At 41.0% G+C, this 23,457-nt stretch overlaps 1 protein-coding gene across 4 annotated transcripts in view; it reads left to right on the top strand.

Annotated features, from left to right (window-relative positions):
• FLNB (filamin B) overlaps positions 1-23,457 on the top strand; it is a 113,867-nt gene that overhangs the window by 59,554 nt on the left and 30,856 nt on the right. For 2 of the 4 annotated variants that reach the window (XM_053293800.1, XM_053293799.1), the window contains exons 12-29: positions 322-515; positions 1,000-1,113; positions 1,892-2,035; positions 2,267-2,390; positions 2,627-2,787; positions 3,848-3,938; positions 4,170-4,339; positions 8,268-8,385; positions 9,665-9,927; positions 10,608-11,205; positions 11,797-11,970; positions 12,699-12,861; positions 13,427-13,587; positions 14,154-14,321; positions 16,241-16,333; positions 17,128-17,251; positions 17,716-17,872; positions 22,401-22,590. In XM_053293800.1, coding sequence (XP_053149775.1) covers positions 322-515; positions 1,000-1,113; positions 1,892-2,035; positions 2,267-2,390; positions 2,627-2,787; positions 3,848-3,938; positions 4,170-4,339; positions 8,268-8,385; positions 9,665-9,927; positions 10,608-11,205; positions 11,797-11,970; positions 12,699-12,861; positions 13,427-13,587; positions 14,154-14,321; positions 16,241-16,333; positions 17,128-17,251; positions 17,716-17,872; positions 22,401-22,590 — 3,207 coding nt within the window. The remainder of the gene's footprint in view (positions 1-321; positions 516-999; positions 1,114-1,891; positions 2,036-2,266; positions 2,391-2,626; positions 2,788-3,847; positions 3,939-4,169; positions 4,340-8,267; positions 8,386-9,664; positions 9,928-10,607; positions 11,206-11,796; positions 11,971-12,698; positions 12,862-13,426; positions 13,588-14,153; positions 14,322-16,240; positions 16,334-17,127; positions 17,252-17,715; positions 17,873-22,400; positions 22,591-23,457) is intronic. The other 2 variants (XM_053293802.1, XM_053293801.1) reach the window with 1 other exon arrangement.

The following is a 23,457-nucleotide window of genomic DNA, read 5'->3' as shown; positions in this document are numbered from 1 at the left end:
GCTTTCAACAGGTCTTAGTGCTGTAACATAAAGAAGGGAGCTTTCCTACCAAAGGTAGATGGGAGAGTTGGCCTTGTGTGCCCCAGAAAATAAACACAATAATGACTATCCCAGGGTAGCTCTCAAAATGATTTGAGGGATTGGTTGGTGCCAGAGGGAAGGGGGCCAGCTCAAGCAAAACCTGCCACTAACAAGGATTGCTGCTGTAGCTGGAAAAACTGGGCATGTACTGATAGTTAAGACTGCATGTGTCCCTAGACTCAGCAGGTGAATCTTAATTGGTAAATCTTACATGCCCGCTAACATGCTTGCTTCCTTTAGGCTTTGCCATTGAAGGTCCATCTCAAGCAAAAATTGAATGTGATGATCAGAATGATGGCTCATGTGATGTGAAATACTGGCCCAAAGAGCCTGGTGAATATGCTGTTCATATCATGTGTGATGATGAAGATATCCAAGACAGCCCTTACATGGCACATATTCAGCCATTTTCTCTAGACTTCAATTCAGACAAGGCAAGACATGACAACTGGCTCTTGGATTATTCCTTTCTATCAATCTTCTTTGAATAGCCTTTTTCTGATCTGGAGGATGTATGGTAGGATACATCTGGTGTCTGGACCTTGGTCTCAGTTAAAGGAAGCCCCTTCTGCACCCTCATACAAATGCACTGGGCACTTGCAAAGTTCTGCCTAATGTTGCTGCTTCATCGAGTGGCATGGCAATAGGTGACCCAAGTCTGTCGCGGCTTATTCTGACCAGTTGGTACTGGAGAGTTGCCTTATCGGAAGAATTGCTGCAAACATAGCACTTGTATTGTCTCATGTAGTTCTGTGCTTCTGGGGAAATTGTGCCTTTGCAATGAGATGCAAGATATATCCAGGTTAGAGAACATCTTAGCAGAGTACAGAGAACAAGCTATTTTGTACTACTTAGATGAGAGTGCCAAACCTATGAAGGTGTTTTGGCATGTGCTCTATTTTCTGCTTGTCTTCCTAGGTAAAAGCCTATGGTCCAGGTCTAGAGAAAACTGGCTGCATTGTGAACAATCCTGCAGAGTTCAGTGTTGACACAAAGGAAGCTGGAAGTGCTCCTCTGAAGATATATGCACAAGTAAGTATAAAATTCCAGCTGGCATTTGCTTCTAATCAAGCAACTTGAGCTATAACTTTGGGATCAACACCTTGAATATAGCATTTGTGTGCATGCTGCCGAAGTTGACTTAAGTGTATTGGTAGACCCCGATCCTGATGATGTGCTGCTCTGGCTCAGCGTAGATCAACACTTGCCAGGACTCATGAAAACCACTTTCCTGTGTCGCAAGTTGGTAAAATCCTGATAGGGTGACAGTTGTATGAGAAGGGACTGCATTGTCCTTGCCATCATGTACATGTTACCAGGATGGTGTAGGAAGAAGCTATAAGGCAGTGATTTCTACAACACTTGATCAAAGTATGAATTGACCATGACAGGTGGTAGGTTAACAGGTACATAATCCCAATTGTCTACTGTTGTTGAGGCAAAATGGAACACTTTTTGTAACTGTGAAGCAGCAGGAAGAGCTTCCCTAAATTGCAGCTATAGAGGAGGGAGTGTGGAACTTGCTATTTTCTTCACCCACTGTGCTAATGTGGCCACAGTTCTTATTCTTGCCAGTGGATCATCTTTTATGTACATTGATTGGAGCATTATGTTCCAATGTTGTAATATTTCTATACTGTTATAAAATCGGTTCAAGGCATGGATAGATGCTTTGTGCAGTGGTTTTAAATGTCAAGCTTACTAGTAATGGTATGGCCTTAGGGTTGGGTGACGATTGTGATACAATCATAGTTCTAGGATTTTAAAACCTATATCTGTCCACCTGATTAAGAGCTCCTCTTTCCTATAGGATGGGGAAGGAAATCCTATTGATATCCATTCGAAGAGCAAGCCAGATGGCATCTATGCTTGCTCTTACATGCCAACCAAACCAATCAAGCACACAATTGCTGTTACTTGGGGAGGAGCAAATGTGCCCCAAAGCCCCTACAGGGTAAGTTTAAAGGTCTTGATAGCCATAGCTGTCCATCTCCTGTTTTCGGCATGCCTTATGGAACATTTGCTTAAATTGACCTGCAGTTAGTAGTACTTCCTTCCAAGCAACTGCACAATTAAATCCTGTAAAATGTGGTTGGGAAAATGAGTTCTAACCATTGTAAAATTAAAATATTGTATAAAACAAAATAGTTCTAGGGTGAAATTAACCCTTAAATTTGCCATCTAGGTCCAGATTGGACAAGGCAGTCATCCTCAGAAGGTCAAAGTTGTTGGACCTGGGGTCGAGAGAACTGGTCTGAAAGCAAATGAACCTACTCACTTCACTGTAGACTGCACGGAGGCAGGAGAAGGTAAGAATGGACCTGGGGTGATGAAATGTTTACTTTTCTAACAAAGCTATTGACTTTTAAAGCCTTATTTGCTGCTGAAAGGGGGGTATTTTTATCTAGAAAAGCTTCTTGAGAGAAAATCTGAAGGGTATGTTTCTGGAATTTGCTGATAGGATGAAGTACATATAAGCCTCAAGTAGTCATGTACAGGGATGATTGTAAAACTACTTGTCACTGAGTGTATTTCTCTCTTCTAGGTGATGTCAGTGTGGGCATTAAATGTGATGCTCATGTGATAAGTGACGAAGAGCAAGACATAGACTTTGGCATCATACCCAATGCTAATGATACATTCACAGTGAAGTATACACCACCTGCTGCTGGACGTTATACTGTCAAAGTGCTGTTTGCTGGAGAGGTAGATATAGTCTTGAATGGGAGGCATGCTGCTTCACCCATCAGCATTATTGCATGACTGTCATAAATTAGCCTCGTAGACTTCAAAAGTAATCTGAATCTTTGCAATTGGTGCTAATACTTGCTCTTTAAAAATGAAAACCTCTTATAAGGATAATGTATGCATTCTCTAACTCTAACTGGTTGCTAAGAAGATTCCTAGCTACTTTCTGAAGGGAAGAAGGCTTTTGAGGTCAGTGTCCATGTGTTCTTCCTTCTGATATTTACAGTTCAATACAAACCAAACCTGCAGCACATGAAGGGGCCTTGGGCACTCCAGTGGCTTCTTGGGGGTCTATTTGCCATGTTGAAGGGTGGCTGCCACACAAAGTACCAGCAGCACCACGTTATAATCCGTATGCTGAGACTTGGAAACAAACCAAATTCAAAGCATGTGGGCTCCCAAGGTCCTAGACAAGTCACCATGTTAAAAACAAAAGGTTCTACTTATTAATACTAATAGAATATAATAGTTTTACTGTTATATTAAGCTTCAGGTAAGCTAATCAGATCTCTAAATGCACAAGACAGAACACTAAAAACCAACAGCGGAAAGTGATGCTCAACTCAGTACCAGTTTCTTTCTTCACAACTACGTGGCCACACTATGACCTTAAGCAGCCAACCTAGTTCATGAGATATTCCATACACTCTACATGTTTGGGTCAGATTTAGTCTACAGAAACGTCCACATTATCATTAGAAGCTCTTGAAGAAATGCTATACTGCAGTAGAAGTTTATATTAATATGTGGTCTTGAGAGCAAAGAAAACAGCTGTTTATAGCCCAAATTAAAAGGTGCTTTGGCTTAAATTGATTTTATTCTCTTAAGTAATCGTAGAAAGAAAGCAATAGTTGGAGCTTGTAGCAATTTGGGGAGCAGAAAATGCAATAATTTGGTACATACTGGAAAGAAAGATGCTTTTGCAACATATTCTCTTATGAGTTCATTTACTCTATAGGAATGTTGCTAGGAAACTAGAATGCTACTTAAATTAAACCAAAGCTTTATTGTTTTGAAGGAAATACCTACCAGCCCTTTCAGGGCGAAAGTAGAACCCTCACATGATGCAAGCAAGGTGAAAGCTGAAGGGCCTGGACTAAGTAAAACTGGTGAGATTTCTGCTAATTCAGTATATGAAACTGAAGCGTGCTTAATCAGCTATTGGCTGATCTGTAATTTAATTGTGTGTAATAAAATGCAATGCTGCATTTAGGCTGAGATCAGTTACTTGATGTAAAAGTGAACCTGCGTCATAGACTTGAACTTGTGCTCTATAGCTTCTGGATTCTACCCCCAAATAGCATAATACATGTTTTTCTTTACTTGTTGTTTTCACTTAGGTGTGGAAAATGGGAAGCCAACACACTTCACTGTGTTCACAAAAGGTGCTGGGAAAGCCCCTCTGGATGTTCAGTTCAGTGGACCCATGGCTGAAGATGCTGTCAAAGATTTGGACATCATTGACAACTATGACTATTCCCACACTGTAAGATACACTCCAATACAACAGGTAGGTTCCTCTGTAAAGAACAAAACTATCCTTTCCTTAACCACCAGCAGTACCTTAATACAATAGCTATTGTCATAGCAAATAAAGAACTTGGATCTTCAATATGGTGCTGATATCCTTCATTGAAGATGCTGTGGAGAGTACATCAGCAAATCACATAGGAACACTTTGACCAAAAACCATTCCAGTTAATTTCAAAGTATTCTTTCTATAGCCAGTTTCTGCTCCTTCAAATGTATCAGTGAGTCATCTCCCCCACCCCAAGTCATAGGGGACATAGGAAGCTGCCATATACTGAGTCAGACCATTGATCTATCAAGCTCAGTATTGTCTACACAGACTGGCAGCAGCTTCTCCAAGGTTGCAGGCAGCAATCTCTCTCAGCCCTATCTTGGAGATGATGCCAGGGAGGGAACCTGGAACCATCTGCTCTTCCCAGAGCAGCTCCATCCCCTCAGGGGAATATCTGACAGTGCTCACACTTCTAGTCTCCCATTCATATGCAACCAGGATGGACCCTGCTTAGCTAAGGGGATAAGTCATGTGTGCAACCACAAGACCAGTCCTGGCTAAAAATTTGAATTTTGCTCCTGGGTCTGAGCAAAGTTACTGTCGGCCCTCCAGATATCTCCTTCAAGGAAGTAGCCAAGCGAGACTTAAAATAATCAGGTCACTCTAGATAAGGTTTCCACAATTCTCTTATCTCTTGCATTGGTATGGATTTCTATGCTGTGAAGTTCATGTCTTTATTGCCAGAAGTAGTCCCCCCACCCTAAACTTTATGCATCTTCAAGTTTGTATGTTTGATTGGGTAGAATTTCCCACCTACAACTTGCAATGTCCAGAATCTGGAACAAGACTGGATTCTGTAAGCTTTGCTTTAATTGGATGCTAGAAGCGGAAACCCTCATGCCAGCTCTCTTTGGCTTGCAATCCGTGGATATTGGCTGATGTAGATGGAAATGGACTTTATTATTTTCTGAAACAGTGATGCTGTGTACTGTACTCCAACAGCTTGCAAATATATGGGGTACATCTAAGGCCTTCAAAAGTATAGTTGACATGAGTCTTTTGGATAACTAGCTTGCTTTACTGTTCAGAAGTTCTAACTTTTCCCTAAACTAATCAGGTTTACATGTGAAATGTGCACTTGTGGTATTAGGCTCTATTTATACATATTCAAGTATGGTAGAATTCTGGGTTATCCCATTTCTGGAGGAGGCTTATTTTTGAATCCTTGTTCACGCATAACTCCCTAGATGCCTCTCTTCCAGATGTGCTCATTTTTATTTCATGGAGGGAGTTACACAAAATATGACCCTCTCCCACATACAGTGTGGATTAGACAACTTAGAGCTCTACCACCTTCCATGGTTAGAACAGCTCTAAGACACTGGATTACCTCTCTAACTTGGCCCTTGGACTCTCAGCTTGGAGGAAAGGAAATGGAGATAAATTCAGGAAGCCTAACAGTGGCGCTCTGCCAGCATGTCAGGATTAAAAAGTTTTAGTAGGTGATATTTCAGTTAAGAAATACTGCCTTTGTTTGAACAGTTCACCATGCATCTGTATTGTTGAAGCTAACTTGACAAGAATTCTGCAGGGGAGGAGGGAATGAACAGGTGAAACTGGAGGGGTGGAGTAAGAAAACATTGCAGGCAGCTCTTTGCTCTGGCAAATCTGTAAATACAGCAGTGATACCTACTAGTAATCAAACATTAAATTCTCGTCCTGTGAAAATGTAACCTGCATTCTTAAACTGTTATCCAAGGGATTAAGTTCCAGGACTGTCACATGATATGCACCTTAGTCACAGGGAGTTAACATGCTGGCCTTTGCCCAAGTGGGCTTAGCTGAAAAATCTCATTTCTTTTAAAAAACATATTCTTCCTACAGCCAGTGTCTGCTCCTACAAATTTATTAGTCTTCCATTCCTATGGAACAAAGGCAGGCCAAAGATTCTGGATGCATTAATCTTGTACCCATATGGGAACACCAGACAGCTGCATGGCAGTTTCTAGGCATTAAACCTTTCTTGCTTGTTGGCACCTAATCAATCTTCTATACAGAAGCAAAGTGAAGTAGCCCATGGGTCTTGAGTGATGCTGGTAGGGAGTAGTTCAGGCTGCCGTTGGCAAAATGACATTAGCTGAACCAGGAAAGTAATTGTACATGGAGAGGGAACACATCTGGCTTGATCTGGTATAGAAGATAAATGAAAAATGAAAACTTATCCTCGGGGATAGAGTAGTGAATTTTGTGTTCTCAGTCTGGGCTTATGACTTGATCTGTATATGTGGTGAGCCTTATTAAAGACACAAGCCATATATACAGTGCCAACCCTTGGTTTATACTAACCATAGTTAAGAACCCACACAAAGGTTTGAGCTTCCAAATGCACAACAAGCAAACCACATTAAAGGTGAGTGACATCTGCTCAGCAATTGCATGATGCAACAGACAAATCAGTTGTCATAATTGTGGCTTGTGGAAAACAGCAAATGTGTTGGGGTACACTGGTTTGCAAACCATGACTCAGTATCCTGGTTTGGCAGCTCTTTTCAAGCCATGGTTTCAGCTGACATAGCTTCATTCATACATTCCACCGAAGGACGAAGTACTTGAGCACGCCATCCGAAGCAGTAACAGAAGTCCCGCCCTGCCTCTACTGTCCATCAGCCCCCTCCTGTGACACTCACGCTTACGGCTGTTATCTGAAGCAGCAAAGGCTGTAGGTGTAATGGTGGGCACCTGCATCTCCTGATCATGGAAGTGCCTGCCATCACACTTAACCTTCACCGCTGCTTGAGATGAAGGCTGTAAGCCTTTTTAAGTGTGAGTGCCACTGGAAGGGCAGTGTTCCCTCTAAGCATGTGCGCGCGCTCACATGGTTTTTGATGTCCGCTCGGTTAATTTTAGATCACACTCAGGTTGAATCAGGAAGGCCCTACTCTGAATGCACACGCTGCCTTGATACTGCCACCCAGAACAAAATTCATTCTGCACACAGACGAGAAAAATTAGAACACTGCTGGAGAGGCAGTGAGGAGGAATGATGCTCAGCATATGCATAGTGGGACTGCTGTTACTGCTTTGGATGGTGTACTCAAGTACACTGTTGTTCAGGAGAATGTCTGAACGAGGCTATCATTCAGTCTTAATCATTTGGAGCAACATCTGAGTGCAGCCAAAGACATCCTTGGTAAATCTTTTGTTCCTTCCAGCAATTTATAACTTGATAGGCTTCTAAAAGCTTAAGAAAATTGTATTTAGCTTAAATTTATATTTATAGTAGATAATCCCATTCTAAGTCTACCATCCCAAGCATCTGCAGCAATGATCTCCATGAAAAAACTTGATTTTAATTGGGCTTTGTAAAATCTTGCTACTTTTCAAAGAGTTCGCAAAGTGACTTGCATAGGAAAAAGTAGATAGTTCCCTGCCCAAAAGGGCTCACTGTCTAGGTAAATTCAAGCAACAGCCACTGCACTGGGGATTTTAAGCAAAACAGAAATAATGAAAAGGAAACAAAGTTGCTGAAATCAGAATAAAAGGGGCCCAGCGTGCCACCTAAACACACCAAAAAACCTGGTGTCCAGCCAAAGCCCAGACTAAATATTAAGGGTGGAGCTTCTTAAAGCTACTCACCAAGGTTGCATCTGCACAAGTCTTGACTAGGGTGGTACTTGTACCAGTTTGGATTCCTGTTACCAAACATTTAGTTGGCTTTTACAGCTGTGCTCTTATACTGGCAGGCAGTTGGAATAGAATCTGAAGATTAAGGGAAGCTTCTACCTGCTTGATTCATGGAAAAATGTGTGAGCAATTCAAGTGAGAACTGACAAATGCCAAACCACGGACTATTTGGTGGTTGGGATAGCTTGGGTATTGCAATATGGAATTTGTTTAATTTGTTCAACCTCTCTAGGGTAGCATGAAAGTTCTGGTGAACTATGGTGGTGATCCAATCCCTCGAAGCCCTTTCTCTGTGGGTGTTGCCGCTCCACTTGACCTGAGTAAAATTAAGATTAATGGCCTGGAAAACAGTGAGTAAACCTGTCTAATGTGAATTATATACTATATGGTAACTTGGTAACAAATGAAACTGAATACAACTGTAGAATAAATGACTGAACTGTAGGTAAAGATACCAATAGGCATTGAATTTGGAGTTTTGACTACAAACTTAATTTTCTTCTAGACATGTTGATGTGGCAGACAGTATACTTGCTTGCTATTAAACTAGAATTGACAGGTCTTTGCATTGTAAAGAGCAGCCTGTTTTTAAGGTTCTTAAAAAGGTACTTAGTGACATCTGATTGATTTAAGGTACTGATTGATTTAAGGTACTTCATGACATCTGATTGGACGCTGAACAGAGATTAACATGTCTAATTGCAATGACATCTCTGATGGTAAAACAATCTCTTTATTCCTCCAAGGATCCCAGAGCCATGTACATGGTTATGTTTATCCTGAGGTAGGATAGAAGTAGTTAGGCTGAGAGAGAAGTGACTGGCCCAGGGTCACTCAATAAGTTACATGGTTAAATGGGGTTTTGAACTTGGGTCTTCCCACTACACTACACTGTGCTGGCTTTCAGTTATGAACCCATAAAAGCCAACTCTGTAGAATGTGCTTCTGATGTGCCCCTTCAGAAGTGTTGTAAGAATAAAATGGAATGAGTAGAAGCTTTCCTGAGAATTCCATTCTTTAGCAGTTGGGAGCCCAAACAGGCAAAATTTCCTGTGTGAAGAGTTTACTTTTGCTAGAAATCCAATCCTTTATTTTTAAAATACACTAGGGATTATGCATAATTTTGGTAGGATTCATAGATACCAGTGAATGAATAGAACCTTGTCTGACAAATGATGGTCAACTGTCTACTAAACTTGACCTGCACCATTGGAGATGTGACTGAATATCACTCATAGCATATGGAAGGAAAATGAAACAAGGACTTATACAAATGCTGGCTACCCCAGTTCTCTCACCTAGTGTAGCTGTTGAAACTCTCTAACTAGATTCAACTTCTCTAAATCTCATTTTTCTTAAAGGGCAATATTGGCACATTGGAAAACTATTGTGCAGCAAGACACCTACAGAATCTGTGCAGATGAGCTGTGGCACACACTCCTGTGCCATCTCATTTGTATGCTCTACAGGGATTGGCTTGCAAAGTGCTTAGCCATATTTCTTAATTGTACATGTTCTAATATGAAAGCATATCTGGACACAGTTGTCCTTGATATGCGTTTCCGTCTAGTCAAATTCGACTCGTGATCTACAAAAACCTTGCTGAAATGATTCTCTTTGTTTCTAAAGGAGTTGAAGTAGGGAAGGATCAAGAATTTCTGATTGACACAAAAGGAGCTGGTGGACAGGGCAAACTTGATGTGGCTATCTTCAGCCCCACTAGGAAAGCTTTACCATGCTTAGTGGAGCCAGTTGTTGGCAAAGAATGCAGCACTGCAAAGTATATTCCAAGGGAAGAAGGCCTTTATGTGGTTGATGTAAGTTACGATGGTAATCCAGTCCCAGGAAGCCCTTACACTGTAGAAGCCACTCTGCCACCAGACCCATCCAAGGTAAGGATCTTGTTAGTCCTTGTTTGGGCTAGTAGGGCTTTGAGCTTTCACTGCTTAGGAAATTGTGAAGTATGTCTTACTTTTGGGTGATATGAAACAAATTATGCACCTGTTCTTGTCAGTTCCTGGACTTGTGCTAGTGGTGAGCTCTGGTGCAGAGTTCAAGACAGCTTCAACTATGAGTTAATGAAACTCCTTATTGAACCAGTCTTTCACTCAACTTCAGATTTAAATATGGTGCATATAGGGAAATAGAATTTGCTTTTGTATGTTTTCTAGAAGAGTAGGCAGGGGTCTAGAGTTGCCATGGTGAACTGCACAAATTCACAGCATGGAATCTATGCATTTATCACAGTCCTGATACCTTAGAAATCAGTGTGGTATATTTAGTCTGTATCATTTCTCTCCTCTTTCAAAACCAATTAGACTAATGAGAATCAAGCTGATGAAATGTGGTAGACTAGTAACACTGCTGTGTAATTGTTTGCCTAGCTTTTAAATTAGAAAGGTCATATTGAGCTTGAAATATTACTGATGTGGTAATATACTTCCAAAAAAGAGCAGGAGTACTTGAATCTCATCTCAAGCTTGTTAGCTCTAAACTGCTAAAAGAGGAATCTATAACTGATTGAAGCTCCTTGACAAATACTACATGTGTCTCTTCTCACTAAACTTTCTAGGTGCGAGCTCATGGTCCAGGCCTTCAAGGAGGCCTTGTAGGGAAACCAGCAGAATTTACAATAGATACCAAAGGAGCTGGAACTGGTGGCTTAGGATTGACAGTTGAAGGGCCGTGTGAAGCCAAAATAGAGTGCTCTGATAATGGCGATGGAACCTGCTCGGTCTCTTACCTGCCCACTAAACCTGGTGAATACCTTGTGAACATCCTTTTTGAAGAAGTCCACATTCCTGGCTCCCCTTTTAAAGCAGACATTGAAATGCCATTTGATGCTTCAAAAGTAATTGCCACAGGCCCTGGCCTTGAACGTGGTAAAGTGGGGGAAGCTGGATTGCTCAATGTGGATTGTTCAGAAGCTGGGCCGGGGAAGCTGGATATGGAAGCTGTGTCTGACTTGGGCTCTAAAGCTGACGTTGAGGTCCAAGATAATAAAGATGGTACCTATGCAGTTACATATGTGCCCCTTTCTGCTGGGATGTACACACTCAAGATGAAATACGGTGGAGAGCCAGTGCCGAACTTCCCTGCACAAGTCAAAGTTGATCCAGCTGTGGACACAAGCAAAATCAAAGTGTTTGGGCCAGGAATTGAAGGGAGAGGTAGGTATATTTGTCTGTCTAAAGGTTGCTGCTGGGTGTGCTGCACATGAAGCTGATACATGCCACTATATGTGAAGGTATAAGTCCATGTTTAGTGGCTGCTTAACAGTTCCAACTTTCCAGGAAAATTCCTCATGCTTGCCAGAGAACTGCATAGTCTGCTTTTTTTTCACTCTTAGGAGATTGCTTGTGACTCACTAGGTTACGCAACAGCCTTGCCAGTAATGGCTGAATGACCCCCCTGTGGGGAAGGCTATATATGTATGCTTGCACACAACTTTGAACAAGGTACAGCTTGGCTCTGATGCTTCGATGAGTTTATTTTATTTTAAACATTTATACCCCACTCTGCTTTAAAAAAGCCAAATCTGGCAACAGAGGCCCAGAGCAGTGTACATGGTGGTTTATCCTCACAACAACCCTGTGAGGTAGGTTAGGCTGAGAGATACATGACTAGCCAGTGAGTTTCATGGCTGAATGGAGGTTTGAACTTGAGTCTCCCTGGTCCTAGTCCAACACTAACCACTACACCACTCTGGCACAAAGCATATCTCTGTCCAACATGTAGTTGTTAAAATCTTTACTATGCAGATGTCTTCCGTGAAGCCACAACAGATTTCACTGTAGATGCAACGCCCTTGACAAAAACTGGTGGAGACCATATCAAAGCTCAAATTGTAAATCCCTCTGGAGCTTCTACAGACTGCATTGTCAAAGACAATGCTGATGGGACGTATGCAGTTGAGTTCACTCCTTATGAAAGAGGTAAGTGCTGTTAGTTGCTATCGACTTGGGGCAAAGGGATGGGGAAATGAATTTTGGTAAGCAGTACTATTCAGTCGTATATGTGATTTTTCTGCTATACATTCTTATATACTAAAGATACTGTTGCAAATAGGGTAGCGACTGTTTTGGCTCAAAAATGGAGGGTGATGTCCAGTCAGTTTCCAGGCTCAATTCAAAATGTTGATACTCACCTCTGCTGCCCTAAATGGTTTAGGGCTGTCTGTCTGAAGGAGAACCTCTTCCGTTATCATCCTGCCTGATCTTTGGCTCTCCTCTGGTACTGTCACCGACAATGTTGTACCACTTGGCTACCAGGGGGAGGCCCCCCCATCTATGGAATGCCCTCGCAAGGGAGATCTGCCTGGCAACTGCTTTGTATACATTTAGCAGCCAGGCTAACACTTACCTTTTTTCTGGCAAACTTTTAATTTGTAATTGCTGGCTATCTCAATTTCTACTGGCTCCATATCTGCTTACTGGCTGTTCTGATGTTAGAGGAGTTGGTATAACACATTCATTGTGTTTTAATGTTGTTGGTTCCTTCTGTAAAGTGGAGCACTCTGAGGAGACAGGTCAATTGAGCATAAATGAACTAGGATTACCAGGAATTAAACACTTTTTCAGTGTTTAAAAAACATTTTTTTCTGGTCTAAACTGCCATGTAACCATTGTGTAGCTTCAGAGAGCCATTTATCTTTTGCTTACAGGCCCTCACACAGTTGAAGTGACCTATGATGATGTGCCTGTGGCAAACAGTCCTTTCAAAGTTGATGTCACCGAAGGCTGTCATCCTTCTCGTGTGCTGGCCCAAGGAAGTGGGCTAAAGGAAGCCTTCACAAATAAGCCAAATCCATTTACTGTTGTCACTCGGTAAGCATCATGGTCTGTACTCTGAAATATTTACACAGGAGAAGCTAAGCTCTACTTTCTAATGAGAACATACATATGGAAGATCAATCCACTGTAGGTACTGCTGCAACTCAGTTTCAGATGCAACTGCTTCAGACGTGCCATGAAGCTAGACACTAATTGCACAAAGCCACTTGGAGTTGCTCTGGGCACTACCATTGCTGCTGGGTGATGGCAAGCTCCCTCAACCATACACCCCTTGAACTCAGCTGCTTGATTTTTTGCTGCCTTTCCCTGTAGTTTTCTTTGTAAGTGGCTCACAAAGCCACTCTGTAAGTAGCTCGCTTGCTAACCATTGTTCTCCATGACTTCGATATTCGCCAGGCCAACTTGGAGATTCAAAACTGAAGAAATTACTGCTATAACTGTGGCTTAAAAGAAACTTATTGTGCAGACGAAAGTTTCCATTTGACATAAAATGCAGTAGAGCGCAACTTGCAGTCGTACAACATAATAGCCTAGATAGTTAGACTTAAGAAAAGAAAGCAGTAGAAGCATGTTAATGGTTCTCTTTTTGTGTTTGCAGAGGGGCAGGAATTGGTGGCCTTGGAATAACAGTTGAAGGGCCTTCAGAATCCAAAATAAGCTGTAAAGATAACAAAGATGGCAGCTGTAGTGCAGAATATATCCCTTATGCCGTGGGAGACTATGATGTCAACATAACTTATGGAGGTGAACACATCCCTGGTAAGACTTATAGGGTTGGCTTCTGAAAATACGGCTTTGGATTGTACTTCATGTTAGACATATCTGCACAACTTCAGCCTTTCAGCTGTGTTTGGACTGCAGTCCCCACCATCCCCTATATAGCTATCTCTCATCCAGTGGCCAATAGTCAAGGATTACGGGAGCTGAAGTTCAGCATCTACAGGAGGGTCAAAGTTGTGCAGCCCTGATGTAAGAGAACCTTCCAAGTGCTGATAAAACGAGCACTTCATATGTATGCTCTAGTATGTTGCATCTGGAAGGCCTTCTTGGTAAGGCATATCTCTGCTACTGGGAATGTTCTTGCCGTTGGTATAGTTCAGGGTCTTGTCACTTTCTGGAAGTCTTGCAGGAACGTAGGCAACTTAAGGCCAATTGCTGCCAGTATCGATATTGGTTGGAGCCAAGAAGATAGTGTGAGGAGATGTGGTGCGAAGAGTTGTGCTGATGTCTGAACCTGATGGGTTGTCATCGCACACACTCCTTGTATATTGCACTATTCCAGTATACTTGGTGCTGATATACACTTGCTGCTACTCTACCTGCAGGCAGTCCATTTAAGGTTCCTGTGAAAGATGTGATTGATCCCTACAAGGTGAAGGTTGCAGGACCAGGTCTGGGTACAGCAGTTCGTGCCAAAATCCCCCAGTCCTTTACTGTGGATACTAGTAAGGCTGGAATAGCACCCCTTGAAGTTATGGTGACGGCACCTAGAGGTAATGTTACAGCTTTGTATTGTTTATATATATAGATATATATTTGGTAAATCCAGGAAGTAATACACAAGCTCCAAAACAGATTAGGGTGCAGGTGTAAAGCTTGATTAAGAATTCAGAGTAACTTGCAGAGTTAACTACAAGTGCCAAGTAGAGGTAGCATTTTGTACAGTTCTGGAGTCATTGTTCTTCTAGGAAATCCTGGCATAGCTATTTGTAATGCTACAGAAATTGTAGGTGCATTTTGATGCACACTTGGAAGCTTTTAAAGGAAAGCTACTGTTTAAACAAATCAATCTGGAACGAACACTTCTGGCTGAGCATCTGGAGTAGAGTGAATCTGAAGACCCTCTAACTGGAGCATTTCATCTCACCCCTTGAACTAAACTCACAACCCAGTTCAGGCTTGATCTGGATTATGCTGTATGCACTGCAGCAAACAAAAGTGAGTGCTTAAAACTAGGAGAAACACTCTAGATAATGGGCTAGCTAAACCTGAGAATCTGTATTGTGATGTGATGAGTAGGACAGCTCATAGAATCTTTGCTCCAAGGTTTCACATTGCACTGTGTCTGACCACCTTGGTTGAAGTTGTAGTCTAATCCTCAGTGAGCAAAGCAGAAGAACCTTAAGAAGGACAGAGAAATGTGAAGGCAAAAAGGCCAAGGAAAGGGGATAACTAGGAGTGAACTGGAATTGGAATTCATCCTGAAGAATGGGGGGAAGAACGAGGCCAAAGGTACCTGGGCAATTTATGAGGACTATAAAGTTAACATTTGATTGGAAGCAACAGCTACACCTTTAGTCACAAGCATCTAGTTCTTTTTAACACTAGATATGTTACTCAGACCAGAGGCAAGGTTCTGATGTATGATTTTTTGCTGCCATGCGGTCTTCTGGACCAAATGTTCAGAACAGCGAAGTCAGTGTTTAACAGTTGGCAGTCCATTGGGTTGAACAGACAGCGTCAAGAACAGATTTAATACTGTTTTGAAGGCAGAATACAAGAAAACTGCAAATGTTGACATTTTAAGTATAGTGATCTGTCTGTCTGTCTGTCTGTCTGTCTGTCTGTCTGTCTCCAAAGTTTAGTTTGAATATACAGTGATTTTTTTACTTCAGAACTTTGTGCTAGACTTGTTCATATCCCTTTTAGCATATTTTCAATGCAAATTCTAAGCTCTCAATGGTCAAATCATTGTACAGTCATGCCTCGCCAACTGTGGGTTTCCCAACCATGTTCTAAGTTTCTGCAACTGGGAAATTGTGGCAGGTCTCGTCAACTTTGACCCGGGTATCTGCAGTTTGGCAAGACATTTTGGTAATGGGTGTGTGTGTGATTTCCAGGGGCTCAGGGGGTGATTTTTTCTAACTGTGTTTTGCGGTCTCTTTGCAACTGCGACTCCCCTTCCCCCCTGTTTCCCATTGGTTTTAATGCCTTGCCAACCGCAAGGTTTTCCTGGAAGAGGGATGACTGTATTTGACATGTTGGTTTTCAAATATAAAGATAACCAACTACTATTGCATGCCAACTACTGAATACTGCCAACTATTGAAGCTGAGTACTTTACTTTAGGTAATACCAGTACTGAAAAAATAGTGCATATTTTGAATCTTTGAAATTTGAGTACAAATAAGAATTTTGGGGAGCAAATGCGTTTTGGTTGTATCCGTGGATCTCATTAAACTTCATGTTTAAAAATCATTCTTTGCTATTGAAAGCTGCAAGCTAAGTTTCCCCAAGGTTTGTGGAAGGTGGGAAGGCAGTAATATTGAATTATAGAACTGTACCATATACTTGTCTGAATGGGTTGCCTTTGTTCTAACATGGTATTCACAGTTGATTTCAAATTTAACACTTTCTAAAAGGAACAACTGAACTCTTCTTTCATATTAAGTTAACAGTTTTTTAATTTTAGCTGATGAAACGGATTCCCAGTCATGGCGCAGTCCACTGAAAGCAATTACAGAGTTCTTTAAAGGTGACCCACAGGGTGAATCTAATGAGACAGGTTTGAACTTTCACTAACTACCTGTACCTACAACAAATCCTCAAGCTCTTTAGCTATAAAATGCTTCTAGGAACCAGCTTGATTACATTTCTCTGCCTCGCTGCTGCTGTATTACTAACTTGATTGAATTTCACTTTTACTAAAACATATCTCTGATTTATATGCACTCTGCTGATCAAAATTGACTTTTGATATGTCTGTAACCACAAGCCAAACTTTCCTGTTTGCAACTAATACTCTGAAATGATTGCATGTATGAACCTATGTATGATATCTTGACTTCTAGAATTCAAGATTTTTCCTGCTTGAATTGGTAGGCCATTTAACACCTATTTGGCCATGCCAAACTGAAGTCTCTAAGCTTCTCAATGATACATTGAGAATCTTAGTGTGAGAGCACAACTAAAACTAACCATTCTTTCCCAACAAGCCACAGTACTGAATTGGCTGCTGAGCCTAATCAGTAGCAGTTTACAACTGCTTTCCTTCTTAACTCTGGAAGCACATACTTGAGTGTGCCTGATAACCAACTTAACCAGCTGTCTAATATTTGAACAATAGTGTTCCAGTCCCTCTTGGATTGCAGCTGAGACAACCTAGGAACTAGTAATCTCTCCTCTTCCTAATTGGAGAGGTCACAGTCTGGGAATGGTAGGAATAAATGGGCTTATCTGAAAAGGCAGATGTCTGTGCAGATTTCATGCAGGGTTTTAAATCCTCATTGCACGCTTAGGCTTTAAACAACTATATCTTGTACAGCTGATTGACTAAAATGCATCCTTTTTTCTACCTAGGCTTGGCAGAACCTGTTAATGTCATTGACAATGGTGATGGCACTCACACAGTGGCATACACACCTACCCAAGAAGGGCCCTACACAATTGCAGTAAAATATGCAGATGAAGAGATTCCTCGGAGGTAAGAATGTCTACTAGCAAGGGGCATGTGTGCTGGGCAGAGGAAGTAATGATTCTTGTTTTGATGGCACCAAATGGTGGGTTGCATCTTGATTTTGACAACTAATTCTAACAAGGGACTTCAAGAAAATGGTTTCTGTTACAAGGACTTAGCTACAGTGGAAGAAGGAAAGTGGTGCATGGCACTTCACAACTGAGCAACCTCTAACTTGCTTAATATTTCTCCACATAGAAATGAAGGGCCAACTCATAAGTTTACCCCACCTCTTTCCCCAATGGCTTGCTTCTGCATTTAATAGGTAAAACCTATTTAATTGTCAAACCTAGTGATAGACTTAGGACAGCAAGCATGTCTCTGCCTAACCTTCAGAAGCTTTCATCTTGATACCAGTTGCTAGCTACATGCTTACTGGAGAAATGTTGATGACTTTCAGCTTATGAAAAGACTCCCTTCTCTTTCAATAGCCCTTTCAAAGTAAAAGTGCTTCCAACATATGATGCCAGTAAAGTGACAGCTAATGGGCCTGGCCTTAGCTCTCATGGGATTCCAGCCAGCATGCCTACTGAATTTGCTGTTGATGCTAAAGATGCAGGCCAAGGACTTCTCTCAGTACATGTAATGGTAAGATTATCTCTTGAGCTGATTTCTTGAGCATATTGCCTCATTTATCACATGATGGACTTGAAATATTCTGGTATTATTACTGGGAGCTAGAACCTTGCCTTCTGAAACATTATAAAAGTTAAAAAATAGTAATTGGAACAGGCCAGTTTCCCATAGGGCAATGTTCTGAAATGTATTAGAAAAGATCAGTTGTTTACTTAGGTTTTACCAAAACTGGGTACTACTCTGAAACCTTCAGCCGAAATGTATAGCTCTTGATAAGCAGATGCTCTGGGCACAGTGCACAAAGTATGGTACTTGTTAATGTGAACTGTTCTTGACCTCTTCAAATTCTCTAAACTAGGCCAGTTTGCAGTTTTCACCATGAATGAGCATAGACAAAGTTTTATGGAAGGCCAGTGCATGCTTGGAAGCTAATCATAGCTATTCTGGGCTCTGTTTCAGGACAGCTTTGTTGGAAGCTTTTGCAACACAAGCCTTGGTCTAAATAAGAGCCTCCCCTTCTCTGACAGCTTAAAGACTAACTTGACTGTGGTTTTAAATTGTGTTCAGGTTTTCATTTTTAATCTGTTTTATATTGTAAACCACCCAGAGATGGATATTTAGGGCAGTCTACAAATTTGCATGCATGCGTACATACATTCAAGTTAACCCTGCAGTGAATTAAAGCTTTTTGCTGTACTTAATATTAAATATAAATTCCGTATAAAGTAAAATATGCTCATAGCAAAAATCACTACCAATCTGTACGATTAATGCAAGCTACATGCTAGTTTAGAACTGCAGGTGAATAGGGATGTGCAAAACGTTTTGACTTGAAAGAGGCTGTTTTGAGTGTTTCAAGCTTGAAACAAAACACCCTTTAAAAGGTCTTTTCTAGAACAAAACAACCCATTTCAATTTGAAATGTTTTGACATTTTGAGGGCCATTTTGGAGGCCTGTTTGTCCCTTGCTGATTGGTTTTCTGGTACTGGCTTCTGACTGGGTTGCAATCACATGGGGGATTTGGGGGAAGGTTAAAACTTTATTTAAAAACCACCTGCTTTCCCATTTTATTTTGTGGATTTGTTGGTAGGTAGCACCCATCATGTCCTACCGCCCAACCCACTTGGGTGTCACTAAGAGCTACCCATGGGGAACAATGGGGTGTTTGGACTTTCCCCATTGTTTCCTATGGCCAAAACACCTGAAATGTTTAGAGGTTTGTTCTGTCGAAGCAATTGGGTTGACTGCTGTTTTGACGAAACGTTTTGGCCATCAGTGTGTTTGTTTCAGGCTTGAAACAAAATGCAAAATCCAGTTTGTGCATACCCCTACAGGTGAATCTTGCTAAAAATGAACTTGTTATACCCAGAGGATTTCTGACTATGGCAACTATTCTGCACAGAACTACACGTAAAACCTGTCCAGTGATACTAAGAGATCCTGTAATATCTCATTAGACCTCCAAGTCTGTACTTAAGGTGGCTCTGAATGCACAACGAAGCAGAGAGTCAGTATTAAAAAGTGAGCTGCTTCCATGTTGTTGTTGTTGTTGTTTTGGTGCTTCTGATGCAGTGTAGGAAAGATGTGCGAGGAAAGATTCTGCTCTATACCAGAAGTGCAAGTCATTTATCTGGCACATCATCTTTTGGCATTCAGAGCACTTTATGCATCACACTGCTTACAAGATCCAGAGAATGTAGATGTTTGCTGCCAAAACATCTCATCCAAAGGATTGTTGCTGATCACGAACAAATGTAGATGGCAATCTCTTATACATTTGAAGAGTTTGTGCAAAATAGAGCCATACTTCCCGATGACCTACAGATAACAAATTTTGCATACATAATCCTGGCACTTCAATTAGCTGAATGTACTCTGTGGAGGAATAGCTATCCCATCACTAAAACCACATGTGGAGGAGCCGCCCCGCTGCACTACCATGGATAACAAATCCCACTTCTGCCACCACATGTGGAGGAAGAACTCTCTCTTCCTCCTAATCTTTTTACTGCTGCCAAGTGGACTTTTGGTATGACTGAGTCCACTACAACAGCCCTACACCTTTATCAAAAATTACAAACAAACAAACACACACACACACACACACACACACACACACACACACACACACCCCTTCAGCAGTGTGGAAAGGCTTATAGGCATGGGGTGGAGACAAATCAACAAGCTTTAAATAATAAAGTTTACTTTTAGAAAAAAATTGGTTCAATTAAAACATTACTTTTGCAGCCAAAAATACAAATTCAAAACTGTTACTAACAGAGCAGGTCAGGAAAAATAAAAACTGGAAAAATGCAATCGCTAACTGGCGCTATACTGGTCCTACTCAGAGTCCTCTGTGCTTTCTTTTCAGCTTCTGGCTTGCTGGGTAGTCTCACTTCTAATTACAGCACAGATCAGGGCTCAATCCAGCCTGGCTCTTAATTTTCTTTTTGTGATTTCAGCTGGGCTTCTCTTCTTGCTGGTTGCTCACTCTCTGTTTTCCTGGACTCGCTCTACTAGACTTCCAGACTCTGTTCCTCCTTCTGCAATCTCCAGCTCTGACTTGCTCCAGCAGACTCCCCCTGCTTTCTCAATATATGTACACTTTTGCTCCAGAGGTTTCTCAGCCCAACCAATAAGAATAAACAAAAATTTCCTCTGTTTTTTGAAATACCTTTTCCCTCCAAAAATCAAAATTTAAGTGTGAACTTTTGATCCAGAACTGTCTCCATGCATAGGGACTTGCAAGCAGAGAAATCCTATTGACAATATTGCAGTTTTAGGAATATTAATGCAATATTTCTTTTCCACTGGGTGTTTGCCCTTTAAGGCTTTTTAAAATATCAGATGCTCTTCTTGCCATGTACACTACCCTGAGTCTGTGGACTGGGCGCTATATTAAATCTTTTAATAAATAAATAATAAAATATAATAATTTATAATACAAGGGCTATTTCCAAAAAGAAGAGGTTTGGGAATACTAATACACTTAGACCAAGAGGTCTAGGCCTCATTCTTCCACGCACTCCTTTTCACACCATAAAATGCTTGGGGAAATATGTGATTTTGTTGTTGTTGTAATTTTTAAATGAATTTTAAAACTTTTTTATTCATAATACATAAATTAGTTAAATAAAAAAAATCAATAGATTTTTCAGTCATCAGTAATTCCAAAACATCAATCAATCGGTTTTTATTACAGCCATTGGCCAGCCAAAAGATAAAAATCAGAATAACAAATATAACTAATATACACAAATAGTGACTGAAAATTGCACACAATAAAACAGTATACAAACATCCAGGATAGATTACTTTAAAAACATTAAATCAACTCCTAAAATTGAGACCTTAATCTCATAGCAATATAAAAAAAATTGGCCACCACTTTTGTGATCTCACAGCTAGTATCCGCAAGGCAATACTGTGTATAAAAAAGCTCACACCTTCCAGGAAATCTAACTAACAGGTAGGAAATAAGTTCTTCTCTAACACCTTGATACAAAGAGCAATTCCAAAACATAATTCCCAAGAAAGCTGTAAATGAATAACAGGTACAGCAAGCAGCCTCAGCATTGATAATGAAGACATTGATGTGGATAGCTTCTGCCTTTTAGGATCGACAGTCAACAGTAAAGGATATAGCAGTAAAGAAATACACTGCAGACTAGCACTTGGTAAGGTTGCAATGAAGGCCTTGCAAAGGATATTTTGATGCTGTGACATGTCTATACCTACAAAGATTAGAATCATTTGAACAATGGTTTTTCCCGTGACACTCTATGGATGTGAAAGCTGGACTTCAAAGTAGGCCAGAAAAAGCATTGATGCTTTTGAACTTTGGTGCTGTTGAAGACTTTTGAGGATACCACGAACAGCCAGGAAAACAAACAAATGGATCATAGAACAAATCAATCCAGAATTTTCACTTGAGGCACAAATGACCAGGCTCAAACTAGCATACTTCAGACACATTATGTGAAAACCCAGCTCCCTTAAGTCCATAATGCTGGGAAAAGTTGAAGGAAAGAGAAGAGGACGACCAGCAGCAAGGTGGATGGATTTGATTACGGCAGCAATGAATGCACCAGTGAGAGACCTAAAAGGCTGAGTTGAAGACAGATCATCCTGGAAATAATTTATGTGGTTAAGAGTTGACACTGACTTGATGGCACTTAATCAGTCAGTCACTCAAGCTTACCATACATGCCCATTATTCAATAACATTGAAGTTGAAATCCTAAAAATTTCAAACTCTGTTTTACAAGCACACGAATAAAAAATTGAACTTTCCTATAAGTGTAATCTACACAAAATGACTTTGCCTGGTCAAACACAGGCCCCATATACTAGTAACCCATATTTCCACAATGTAAATTCTGATGTAAGCATTAAACGTACTTTATTTCCTTCAAAATAGGAGCTTCTTGTTAAAAACTCCCCTGAGCTAAGTGCATAAGTACATCTAAAAATCTCTTGCTGTCTTCAGATGTTGCATCATTTGCTTGTGTTAACCATGGCTTCATTTCTGACATTCAGGATCAAGATGGAAAACCAAAGAGAGCTGACATCCATGACAATAAAGATGGTACTTATGCAGTAACCTATATTCCTGACAAGACTGGTCGCTATTCAGTTGGTGTTAAATATGGGGGGGATGATATTCCCCTTTCTCCGTATAGAGTTCGTGTGTCACCAGCAGGAGATGCCAGCAAGTGTCTAGCAACAGGTGGGTTTCTAGCTTGCTTATGGTTTCTTTCTGCCATGCTTGAGCATAGGCTCTTGGCTAAGTGTATAGGAGCCAAATGATTGTTTCTGCAAACCTTACATGCATGTTGTGAAGAACTGAGAAAAACCCTGGAATCCAGGATTTTACTGCAGCAAAAATATAGATGGTGAAGATTTGGGAGATACTAGAATTGGAAGTACAGGGGAACCTTGTTATCTGCTCTTTCCACCCGACCTCTGCATATGTGGGAAACCCCCAATCACCTGGAAAAAATGCTGATCTCATGTATCCATGGGTCAGAGGTGGCCGGAAATGACCGCGGAGGTCATTTCCGGCTGCCATTTTCTTTGACAGTCTCAAAATGGCTCCGGTCTTTGTTTAAAAATAGAGGGGGAGAAAATGCCATTTTGGGGCCAGTTTGGGGCCACAGCACGACTCGGGCGGGGGAAGCAGAGCAAGGTAAGCTGCTCTCCCCACGAAATTCATCCAATTTTCAGCCAACCAGGAACCTAACTCCCCACGATCCTATAGGTTCCCTTAACATGATTTTCAGTTTCCCTACCTGCATCTGGAGCCTGGAATGGAACCCCAATGAATATCAAGGTCCACCTGTATGCAGTGGATGTACATGTGAAGCTGACAAAGACTTGCCTTGCCTTAATAAATCAAATACTTTAAGGCCAGTAAGAGATTATGCCTTCCATGATGGGCATGAGTTCTTGAATTGTAACTTGATTTGCATTGGTCTTAGCTGAGATATAAAAATATACTTTAAACACTATTAAAAAGAATATTCATGCAAGTTTACTAGCATCTGTTCACGGTATAGGGGAGACTAGTTATCTGCAGATTGTGGTTTCATGTATC

This window comes from Hemicordylus capensis, chromosome 2 (genome assembly GCF_027244095.1).
Source record: "Hemicordylus capensis ecotype Gifberg chromosome 2, rHemCap1.1.pri, whole genome shotgun sequence".
Classification (NCBI taxonomy): domain Eukaryota; kingdom Metazoa; phylum Chordata; class Lepidosauria; order Squamata; family Cordylidae; genus Hemicordylus; species Hemicordylus capensis.
Note: the sequence above shows the minus strand (reverse complement) of the source record. Positions and strands in the feature narration are given on the sequence as shown.